At 54.2% G+C, this 11,590-nt stretch overlaps 1 protein-coding gene and 1 long non-coding RNA gene across 2 annotated transcripts in view; one reads left to right on the top strand and one right to left on the bottom strand.

The window, feature by feature from the left end:
• JPH3 (junctophilin 3) overlaps positions 1-11,590 on the top strand; it is a 45,738-nt gene extending 34,148 nt beyond the window's left edge. Inside the window, exons 4-5 of the mRNA XM_015640161.1 lie at positions 561-1,480; positions 10,201-11,590. Of these exons, the coding sequence (XP_015495647.1) occupies positions 561-1,480; positions 10,201-10,281 (1,001 nt within the window). The 3' untranslated portion in view covers positions 10,282-11,590. The remainder of the gene's footprint in view (positions 1-560; positions 1,481-10,200) is intronic.
• LOC117244991 overlaps positions 11,330-11,590 on the bottom strand; it is a 1,056-nt gene continuing 795 nt past the window's right edge. Inside the window, exon 2 of the long non-coding RNA XR_004499054.1 lies at positions 11,330-11,564. This is a non-coding gene — a long non-coding RNA (uncharacterized LOC117244991). The remainder of the gene's footprint in view (positions 11,565-11,590) is intronic.

Below are 11,590 nucleotides of genomic sequence, written 5' to 3'. Positions count from 1 at the left end.
CAGTGACACCCAGGGTGATCCCAGCACATCCAGGGTGATCCCAGTGGCACCCAGCACACCCAGGGTGATCCCAGTGACACCCAGGGTGATCCCAGTGGCACCCAGCACACCCAGGGTGATCCCAGTGACACCCAGGGTGATCCCAGTGGCACCCAGCACGCACAAACACAGAGCACAAGGGTGTGCCACCAGCCACATCACAGATTTCCCTTCCCATCTTTCCAGACCGGGCACTGATAGGAAACATGGTCGGCTGGTTCCCAAAAAACCATCAAACCTCCTCCCAGCAGCTGTGCACCGCTGGAGGCTTCTCCGCATCTCTGGGGTTGGAAAAGCATTCCCGTGCTGGCTGTGGCTCTGCAGGCCAGGGCTCAGGGCAGGTTTGGTGTCACACCAGTGCTGCCAGCAGCTCTGAGGCTGCCGCCCCAATCCCACCCCGCTGCTCCCAACCCTCTGCTCCCCGTTCCGTGCCGCGAAAATCCCGCGGGGCATCCAGAAACCAGAAATAACCCTGCTGCCTTCCTGTCTCCCTTCTCTCCTCCCCACCGCTGCCCCCAAAGGGCTGGAATGCCAGCGGCCGAAGCGGCAGAACTCGAGCGATGACATCGAGGTCCTCTCCACCGGGACACCCCTGCAGCAAGAGAGCCCCGAGCTGTACCGCAAAGGGACCACCCCGTCCGACCTGACCCCCGACGACAGCCCGCTGCAGAGCTTCCCTGCCAGCCCCTGCTCCACGCCGCCCCTCGGCCCCTCCTGCAGGAACAAGAGCGCCCACTTCTCCAGGCAGGTCTCGGTGGACGAAGAGAGGGGTGGTGAGATCCAGATGTTGCTGGAGGGGCGCGGCGGGGATTACCTGCGCCCCAACAGCTGGAGCGAAGAGAAGGGGGGCGGGAGCCGCGCTGCCAGGAGCGGGACGATGCGCAGCGGGCAGCTGGGCTCCACCGCCGTCCCCGAAGACTACAGAGGTCGGAGCGGGGGACACAAACATTCGGCCTCCAACCACAAGCCGAGAGAGAGGTGGACAGATTCCCCAGCCACGGTTTCATGGACTTCCCACCACAGGTCCCACAACCACAGCTCAGGGAGCTCCAAGCTGCTTGAGCTGGACGAGGAGAAGATGAGCAATTACGAGATGGAGATGAAGCCCCTCATGAGGATGGATTCTTATATGCAAGAGATTCACACCCAAAAAAGACACTACAGCAAAGGGGGAGGCTGCAGGAGCGTGGCTGACGAGCACCGCGGGGAAGAGCGGGGCTTTGGGGTTCAGAGACTGAGGTCTAAGTCCCAGAACAAAGAGAATTTCAGGCCAGCTTCCTCTGCCGAGCCCACGGTGCAGAAACTGGAAAACCTGAGATTCGGGGACAAAGCTGAACCTCGGCTACTGAGGTGGGACTTAACCTTCTCCCCGCCACAGAAATCTTTACCTGTTGCACTAGAATCTGAAGAGGACAGTGGGGATGCGCTCAAATCCAGTACGGTGAGTGAAGGGATTGTGTGTGGAATTTTGCCTGGGGAAGCCTGGGGCTGTCCTGGGGCTGAGTGGAGCGGGATGGGAGGGAAATTTGGAAAATGTGAATTATCATCGGTTTGTGCCTTGAATGCCCTCTCCTCCCTCCTGCCATCCTGCTGGACGTTGCTGTGGGGAGTTCCCTGCAGACCGTGGTGGGAGCAGCAGGGTGTTCCCTGGAGGATGTGAGCAGCAAGCTGGAGTTTTGCAGCCCAGCCCCCAGGCCAGCAATAAAAATCCTTTATTGCTGGGGATTTGGTGGGAGAAGGAACAGGCAAGGCTTTGGTGATGCTTCCTTGGGTTATGGTTATGGCCACAGAGCTTCCTGCTGGTCCAGGACAGCCCCTTGTGAGACATCCCACCCCGGGCTCCTCATTTTGGGGGAGAAAAGGACACTTTGGGCATGAATTGGCTGCTGGGAAGGGCTGGAGATGTCCAGGAGAAGACAGAGTGATCTTAAAAAGTGGAAAGCGCTGCAAAGTGGAAGGGAATAATCTGTTCTCCTCGACCAGAATTAATGGGTTTAAAGTCAAGGAGGGTGAGCCATTAACCATCGCTAATGAGGTGAGGGCTAATCAATTGTGGGGGCTGGGGGAGGAGGGGTCTGAGGTTGGACATCACCAGCTCAGAGAACACCTGGACATGGTGAAGCTCCTCAGGAGAAGGCTGAGCTGGGTGGGTTTTAGGGGTTTTTGCAGCATTGTTTTTTGAGGATTCTTGGATTTCCCATTAGAAGCTTCCTCACTTGCTGTGCCCGCTGGTTTGGCATTGACAGGAGAGGTGATGGGGTCTGCTGGGAGCACTGGGGAAGCCACCACTGCCCCAAACTGCCCCAAACTGCCCCAAACTGTCCCTTGTTGAGTCAGTGCCAAACACAGGGCAGGGCTGGAGGTGTCCCATGAGGATGCCCCAGACCTACCCCGGAGAAATGGAGTAGCTGTCACGCTCAGGAGGTGACATTTCAGCAGAAAGGAGCTAAATCTCCCTGTCAGGGGAGCACAGGATGGTGCCTGGTCATGAAACTGAAATGAATTTGTCAGTCAGGCTGAAAATTCGGGCGAGAGGCATCGAGGTGTGTGAGGTGTGGTGACATTTGCCAGGGCTGCAGCATCCCTGCTCCCCCAGCACCTGCCAGCAGAGCCGAGGGGAGGGAGAGGAGGGAGCAGCCAGGGATGTGGGAAGGATGGATCTGCCCCAGCTTCCCTGCTGGGGCTGTGGATAAATCCCCCCCAGAGCAGCCAGGGATGTGGGAAGGATGGATCTGCCCCAGCTTCCCTGCTGATAAATCCCCCCCAGCAGCCCTGGAGCTCTCTGCCTGCCTAGCCCTGGACTCAGCCTTGGCAGCTCCCAGCCAGCACCGAGCTGAGCACGGGGGCTCCACATCCTGCAGGCCTGGAGAAACAGAGCCCTGCAGGCTGTCCTTGCCTGCCTGGGAAGCACTGGAGACATGACAGGCAGCATTAGGAGCCTGACAGGCTCCCAGAGGGGAAGAGCAGCAGCAGTAATTGCACAGACACCAGCCCTGGGAAGGCTGTGGGACACACAGATGTTCCAGCACCTTTGACAACACGGCCTGGGAGACACAGGGCCCACAGGAGGGATGAAAGCACAGTTTCTCCTCGCTGAGAGCCACGTGCTTTTGGGGAGATCGCTGGCACCAGCAGCCCTGGGCTCTCTCCCCTCCCAGCCCGTCAGATGTGCTCCCACCTCAGAGCTGTCACAATAAACCTCCCTCCACATCCAACAGGCACCAACACATTCCTGACCATTCCCAGCGAGCCCTGGGCACCGAGGAAGGGCCCAGCCTGCACGGAGCAGTGCATGGAAAAGCCATTAGGATGCACATCCTACTTTGGAAGCGCTGGAGCTGTGGAGCAGCATGTTCAGTTTTCTCACATTCATAACCGAGGGTGGAACAGATGGCGAAGGTTTGGGAGGAAGCTAATGTAATACAGAGGAAGAGATAATATGTGGATTTAAATAACCCACAATGCCAGCAACAATTTGTTCTAGCAGGAATTGCTCGGTGCTAGCAGGGTTTTGTTCCAGTGGCTGGACAGAAGCAGGGGAAGGTGTAGGGGAGGAATGGGAGCTGCAGGGATCTGTGCTCCAACCCCCTCCCCAAATCCATCACCTCACCTGCAGCTGCCATTTCAGACTTCAGGGAGTGTGGTGAATCCCTGAGGAAGAGGAGGGGAAGGATTTATCCCACAGACCCCATCTCCATGCACAGGACATTCACACACTCCATCCTGCAAAACCCCCCTGCATCCTGCTCCAGCTCCACATCCCCCCACAGCAAACCAAGGCTCCCCAGTCCCTCCAAAAGCCCAATTTCCCACACTGGCCTGAAATCCTCCTTGCCTGTGGGCTGGCAGGACGTGAGCTCCGGGGCAAGGCTGCTGTGGGCAGGTGTGTGAGAGCCCTGGATCCCAGCAGTGCCGGCTGGGAAGCTGCTCCCTCAAAAGGAGGGGCTCAGAGGGCAGCTCCCACCTGCCACCACCTCAGCAAGGTGCTGCCAGCGAGCAGCAAGGATGCTCAGAGCTGAGCACGGTTATTTTTGCCCTACCTGAGGTATCCCTGAGCAGAAGCGAGGTCACCCTCACAGCTTAGCTCGTTTTAAAAATAATCTGCCCTAAAGCAGCTCTGCACAAGCCATCCATGAGCCCAGGGGGTGGCTCTGGCAGCACACCTCTGGAACGGGCTGGGGGTGCAGGTCCTACAAAAACACACTCCAAAAAAATCACTGCTCGTGATTCCTGCCTGAAAAACCAGCTGGGAGCCACGGGCCTGGAATCCAAGCTTTTCCAAAGTGTGCACAGGCAGGGATACAGACTCCACAGAGGAGTCAGACGTACAGGAGGAGCTGTAGGAACTTTGTTCTGCTCTGTCACTTTCCCCAATCCTTTAAAAGAAACTCACGGAACTTCTTTGTTGGGGCTGCTCATCAGGAATTGAAAAATCTTCTCATAAAGGTCATTTCTTGAGGCCACGGCTCAATAACGCCGATGAAATTCAGCAGCGCTTGGTGTTGGCTCTCAGGGGATTTGGGGGTTTCGGGGTCACTGAGCCACACAAATGCTTTAAAATGACATTTAAGGCCTCCTGATCTCACGGTGCCTCTGTGGGCACTGACCCCAGCACCCACAGGACAAACTCACAGCATTTGTCAGCGTTGGGGAAGAGGAAAACCGGAGCCAACGTGCCAGGACCGGCGCCGGTGTTGTGGGATTAAGGGATTTATAGGAACGTCACCATCCTTCCCGGCCTTAAAGGCCCACGAGGCACAAAGCCTGTGCCTGGATGCTTCACAGGCTCCTGGAGCCTTTGAGGAGAACTAAAACGGGAAAGGAAAAAAGGAATTGTTGAGAGGCTGGCAAAGGAAAGAAGCCCACTAAAACACCAGCGAGCCTTTTATCCACGGGCACAAACCCCATGGCAGGGCTGGGGAGGCAGAGGAGGGGATGGATCTCCTTTCCTGAACATCTGCGGCTTCTGACGGGGAGGAGAAGCGCTTTGGGCACGGAGCAGCTCAGCGGGAAGGGCCGGGGCTCAGCCTGATTCATCCTCCTGTCCTCATTTAGCGATCACCGGCGATCCCTGGATGCTTCCAGGGCCTCGTCCTGGCCTCGCTGAGAGCACCGTGAGGATGGCTCTGACATTTCCCACGTCAGGAAATGCCAAATTTCCTGGGAGAGGGCAAATCCCAGCCCGTATTTCCCCCAAAATTCCCGGGGAAAGAGCGGCAGCAGAGGTTTGAAAAGCATCTCCCGGCCGGGGGATGTCCGGGAGCCGGCGGCTCCCCGCGGTCCGGCAGCGCAGCCCCTCCATCCCCGCTCGGCAGAGGGGAGGATTTCCAGCGGGATCCGGCAGGTTCCTGTGGCTGGGGAAGGGCAGGAGGAGCAGGCAGACAATGTGCAGGCGGAGCTGGGATGTGCCGAGCTGCCCGAGCCGGGGATGCGGGCAGGGGAACGGGGAACGGGGGATGGAGCCCGGCACCGGCAGCTCCCCCCGCGCTGGATGCTCCCCTTGCCAGGGATTCATTCAATTTCCTTTTTTTTAAGGAAGTTTGGCACCTCTAGCCCTAAAGGTCGCAAAATGAGATAAAAATAAAACCTGGGTGTTTTCTCCGTCCCAACCAAGCACCCCCTGTTGGGGGTGTGAAGCTTCCCTGTTCCCATTTGGCTGCTCTGGGATGAGGCTGCTGGGAAAGAGACCTGGGGACTTGTTTGGCATTAACATCCCTGGGATTAAACCCCGTGATTTATCCCTGTGCCCTTCCAGATTCAGGTTTTCCCATTTATTTTTTCCCCCATGGGGAGCCATCCCCAGGTTCTCCCAGCACAACCATCCCGGGGTTTTCCTTGCTCCTCTCATCTCAACCAAGCAGATTCACCCCCAATCCCAGTGGCAGCTGCGTGTCCAGACAAACAGGAACCATCATTCCATGGGAATAAGGAGGAAGAGGAGTCCTGTTGCCATCACACCTCTGGAATGAGGCGGGGCTGAACATCACTGCAGGGGTTGTCTCTTCTTAAGACAAATAATAATCACAAACTGTTCCTTCTCTAATCTCTTTCGTGTTCAGACAACCTGAGGTAAATAATCTTCAGAGAGAAATGGGATGTTCAACTCGACAGGGTCCTTTTCAAAGCTGTTTCATCTCCAGGGCCTTTGATGTACCTGGGAGCACCTTCTTGGCTCTGCTCCTGTCATCTGCATATGGGGGTTGAGCCCAATTCCATCTCTTAGCTTGGAAAATTTGGGCCCAAACACCAGCTTTTGACTGCATTAGAACCAAATTTTGACTGCTGGCTTCAGAATAAAAATCTTAAAATTAAAGCCTCAAACAAGCACACGGAGCTCAGTCGCAGCAGCTGGAGGTGAGGACTGAACCAGGGGTGACAAACCAGATCTTTAAGAGGCTAAAGGATCTCTAAGAGCATAATCTCTCTGTTTTTTAGCCTTTTTCCCCCCCAGCAGCAGGTTTTTCCTTCCCACCCAACTCACTTTCACTCACACAAACACTTTTAGCATCTCCTGGGCCTCTTCCTGGAGCCGCGGGAGCTGCTGCAATCCGCTGGAGAAAGCCAGGAGACTCCCTGATGTTTCCTTTGCTAAATGCTCCTTAACCATTTCACAGAGCCTGTTCCTGGCAATGATGTGACAATTCAGCACAAATGTCACCGAGCTGCTAAGTTTGCAGCCCTTTCTGCAGTGCTGAGGCTGGAAAATGGTGCATATCTCTATTTTTTTTTTAATTTTTTTTTTTTTTTGCTGATCCAAGTCCTTAGTAATTACTCTTAATAGATCCCAGAGGGATTCCTAGGTAACCTGCACTCTGGTTTCCATGGCAGAGAGGCAGAGCTTGTACCCTGTGATAACAGATAATAATGGATTGCTAATGCTTAAATTAATTATGCCACAATTGCATTTGTAAACCAGCTGTCCGTCGTATTCCCAGGAAAACTCTGGAGTTGCTACACAACAGTTCCAGGATAAAAACAAACAAGGCAGAGGGGCAGAAATTACTCTACAGCTACAATTACTGTTATTACTCCTGTGCCATAACCATGGTTTACTCCTATTTTACTGTTTCCATGGGTTTAGGTCTAAATTCCTGTTCTTTCAGCTCAGAAACAAAGCTTAAAAATCCTTGGGGATCCAATCTGTTGATAGAGAAGGATCCTTTTGCTGATATTGGTGGAGATTCCCATCCTTGGCAGATGTTTTCCTTCTCCTGTGAAGGATTCCAGCAATCTTATTGTAAAAAAATTAAAATAAGTCTCCAGGAAATGCCTGCCCGTGGCAGGGGGCTGGAATGAGAGAATCCTCAAGGTCTCTTCCAACCTAAACCATTCCTTAATTCCACAGGAGGCCAAAGATGAGATAAGGCCCCACCAAACTGTGACAGCAACAGGCAAAGCTGCAAATCAGGGGCTGTCTCCCGTTTCCAAAGGCTCCTGTTGGAGGCTGGAACACAGTGGGAAGGGTTTAAAAGCCATTGGTTTTAAATCACTGTTTTTTGCTGCAGCAAAAGGGAGTTCAGAGCCCTGCAGCCAGGCTGGGCTCAGCAAAGCCTCTGTCCCAAAGCTCAGCTCCAGCAGTGATCCATCTCCTGCCCAGGCACGGAGCAGGAACGATGCTCAGCGCTGTCCCAGCTCCTGCCACGCCAGGGGAGAAGGGCAGACACTCCCTCTGAGCACAGGGGAAGGCACCAAGACCTCACAAGGCAGAAATCAGGCAGACAAAGCATTGAGAAGTGCAGCAGGATCCATAACTGGAGCTAAAGCCGAAGCTTTGGAGTGGCAAAGCTGCTTATCCAGCAGCAGCTGCCATTCCCTGCCATTCCCACCTGGACAGCCCTGGCTGGAGCAGCACAGGGAGGAGGGGGTTAAAAAGAGGGAGCTGTAAAAAGGAAGCAAAATTTGTGAGGTGTCAGCTGGATTTGAGCTGGTTGCTTCCAAGAGCTGCCACCCCTCCCTGGTCATCCTGTTCCCGGGATGCTGTGGCTGGGAAAAGTGGAAGATCCCTGCCCTGCTCGGGGGCTGCAGGATGCAGAGAGCCTGAGCCAGGGCTGAGCACAACCTCTGTGCACAGGGATCCAGGGGCTGCTGATGTGATCCCCCCCATTTTTCCAGCTGAGGACACAGCTTTGCTGCCCTGTGTGAAAATCACAGATCCACGGCATCGCTTAGGCTGGAAAATGCTCTGGAATTGAGGTCAGCCGTTCCCCCAGCACTGCCCCAGGTCCACATCCACACAGCTCCGGGGATGGGGGCTCCACCCCTGCCCTGGGTGAGGAATTATTCCCAAATATCCAATCTGAACCTCCCTGCTACAACTCAGGGCTGATTCCTCTTGTCCCGTTGCTTTTTCCTGGGAGAAGTGACCAGCGAAGGCTGTGCTCCCTCCCTGGACACATCCCACCAAAGGCTGGACCTCAGGTGCATCCCAAAGAGAGGGAACAGGGAACTGGAGGGATCAGCAGCGTGGGCAGAGCAGGGGCAGCGCTGGCTGGGCTGTTTTGGCAGGGAATTGCTCCATGGAGCAGCCCAGGGCCGCTGGAAGCGCGGCTGAGCCCTCCCTGGCCGTGGGGCCGGGGGCTGGAGCGCGTTCTGTGCCTCAGTGGGGCCGTGCCAAGGCAAACAATGACACTGATAATCACTCACAATCTGTTATTATATTACCAGCAGCTCAAAAACCCTAAAACCCAATAATCTTCTGAAATGCAGCTAATCCCTCCCAGCGCCAGCAAGGCCGGGCTTGGCACGGCCGGGCTGGGAAGGGAAGGAGCGGCGAGCAGGGGGCGGTTGCTGCCTTTGGAAAGGTTTTCATGGCACAGGAGGAGAGGTTTGCCAGGAGCAGCCAGGCCTGGATGGGCACCTGGCTGCTCTCCTCAATCCCTGCCTTGGCTTGGCTGCCTTTGACCCTGTTGCTAAGTTACAAATATGCCTTTCCAGCAGGCTCCAGCATCCTCGCTCCCACCCACTCCCAAACGCGAGCTGAATCAGGCTGCTCGGAAAAGAAACCATCCCAGGCCAGCCAGGAGCTGCTTCTTCCCGTTTCTTTGGCAGCAGCTCCGCAGAGCCGCCCAGGGAGAGCTCCCAAGGGGTGCCCAGCCCTGTCCCCGCTCCATCCCAGCCACGTGGGCAGAGCCAGGAGGGGGACAGGAGCCTGGGGAAAAGCATTTGGACCATCCCAGGGCTTGGATGCAGCAGGAATAGCCGAGGATCCCAGCGACTCCCAAGAAATAGCAACCACCCACCCGCTGCCAGCATCACTCACCCTGGTGAGAGCCACGCTCACACCGTGGCACCGGGGCCAGCAGTGCTGGGGATGAGGTGCCAGGATGGATGAGGAGCCGGGGATGAGGTGCCAGGGGATGTTTTCCTGACCAGTGTCCCACTGAAGGATGTGTTGGAGGGTTGGCTGCAGCGCCCTGACGTTGCTGGGATGTTGGTGGGATTGTCTGGGATGTGCTCCAGGGGAAGCAATGGATGCTCCTGCAGGGATTGAACCATTCCTGGCATGTCCAGCCCAGCTGGGGTGGGTGTGTGCACGGGGCAGCTGCACTGGGGCTCCTGCAATGTTTTCCAGATAAAATCACAGAATCCTGGAATGGTTTGGGTGGGAAGGGACCTCAAAGCTGATCCCATCCCACCCCTGCCATGGACAGGGACACCTTCCTCTAACCCAGGCTGCTCCAAGCCCCATCCAGCCTGGCCTTGGGCACTTCCAGGTAGTTCCCAGCAGCTTCATCTGATCCACACAAACTCAGGGAAGGTTATCAGAGCATTCCCAAAAGGTTACCTGAACACGGACCCCTGCTGTCCAGGATACCTGGAAAACAACTGTGCTTATTGGGAAATGTCCTGTGGACACATCAAACCATCCCCAAACCACTCTAAGATCCCAGATAATCTGCTTTCTTTGCTGGTTTTATTTTCCTTTTCATTGGCTACCTGATAAACAAGCAATTTTAGTTGTGTTTTTAAGGCCAGAATTCCTATGGGAGTGACGTGGGATGATCCATCATCCATCAGGGGGTGCAGCCAGGTGTTTGTTTGGCAGCTTAAAAAAATCTTCCAAGGGTTTTGGGAGGTGTAAATTTGGATCTGCTCATCCCCAGAGCTCCCTGCAGAATTCCAAGGAGCCATCTAACTCCTGTCCTTCTCTTTCTCTTGCAGGGTTCAGCTCCCATCCTGGTAGTCATGGTGATCTTACTAAATATTGGAGTCGCCATTTTGTTTATTAACTTTTTCATCTAATTCAAGACTGTCTTGTTTGCAAAAATAACAGTTACATGTATGAATGGGGGAAAAAAAAACAAACAAAAAACCAACAAAACAAAACAAAAACAACAAAAAAAAAAAAACCAGAACCAAACAACAACAACAACAAAAAAAAAAAACAAAGGGAAAAAAAAAGAAATCATAACTCGAACTGTCCTCCGACAATTTCCAAGTCTTTTCACAGAAGAACAACAAATGATCGAGTCTCACTCACAGTTTGCCTTTTTTCCTGGGTAATGTTTTTTGGATTTTAGCCAAAATTCTTTGCTTGTATAACACTATGCTGTGTGGCATGGCAAAATGCTATCAACACTCTGCCCCCCCAACACTGGGAAGGATGAGAAGGAATCCCAACAAAAGAAAAAAAAAACCTCGTTTCCCTTCCCCTCATCCCCCCCCCTCCAAGAAAATTGTCTTTGTAACAACAGCAATGAACCCCAAAATGGAGATGAGACGAGGGGAGCGTGGGGAGAGTTTGGGTGGAGTGGGGATGGGTTCTGGGATGCTCCAGGCTGAGTTTCCCAGGGAAATCCACAAAAGCTTTTATGATAAATGGGAGAGAAAAGCAAAATCAGGCTTTTCACCCTTTGGAAATGGAGGAATGCTGCTGTGAGAAGGAGGAGAGAAGGAGCACAGGGAAGGAATGAACCCTGTCTGGATGGGAAAATGGGACAACAGGGCCCATTCTGATCCTTGTTTTTAAAACAAAAATTGGCTTTTTGCAGAATTCCTTGGGGCAGGGGGGAATAGGGAACACGAGGTGTGAGCAGCACCCCCAGCACCCTCCAGCCTTCACTCCTCCTCCCCAGGCTGCTCCTCACCCGTGGCAAGGCTGGAAAACCACCCAGAATTACTTTTAATTCACAGCCAATTTCTCCTGGCTAAAAGTTCCCACCAAAAAACCCCTTTGGAGGCACCTCCAGCAGCACGGATGGAGTGGGTGCTGTGCCGGTGAGGAGCATCCAGCCCATCTCAAAAAATCTGCAGAGGGAGCAGGGTGGGGAGGGACAAGGGGACAGAGGGCTCAATTCCAATCCACTGAGGATGGAGAATAAAACAAAACCAAGCAAAAATCCAACTGTTTCTCAAAGGCACCTGGGGAGGAGCACCTGGAGCATGTCCCAGAGAGGAGGGAGAGGGTGGTGGGTTTGTCTCTTACATCTTGCTGTGGACTGTTTCAGACATCATGCTTGGGCTCTGAGCATGTAGTATTTTGCACTTTGTAATGCAGGATGTATATTCCAGCTTCCAACATGTCCCTGTATAAAAAAAAAAGAAAAAAAAA

This window comes from Parus major, chromosome 11 (genome assembly GCF_001522545.3).
Source record: "Parus major isolate Abel chromosome 11, Parus_major1.1, whole genome shotgun sequence".
In the NCBI taxonomy this organism is placed as follows: domain Eukaryota; kingdom Metazoa; phylum Chordata; class Aves; order Passeriformes; family Paridae; genus Parus; species Parus major.
This window is presented reverse-complemented; position numbering and strand designations above follow the sequence as displayed.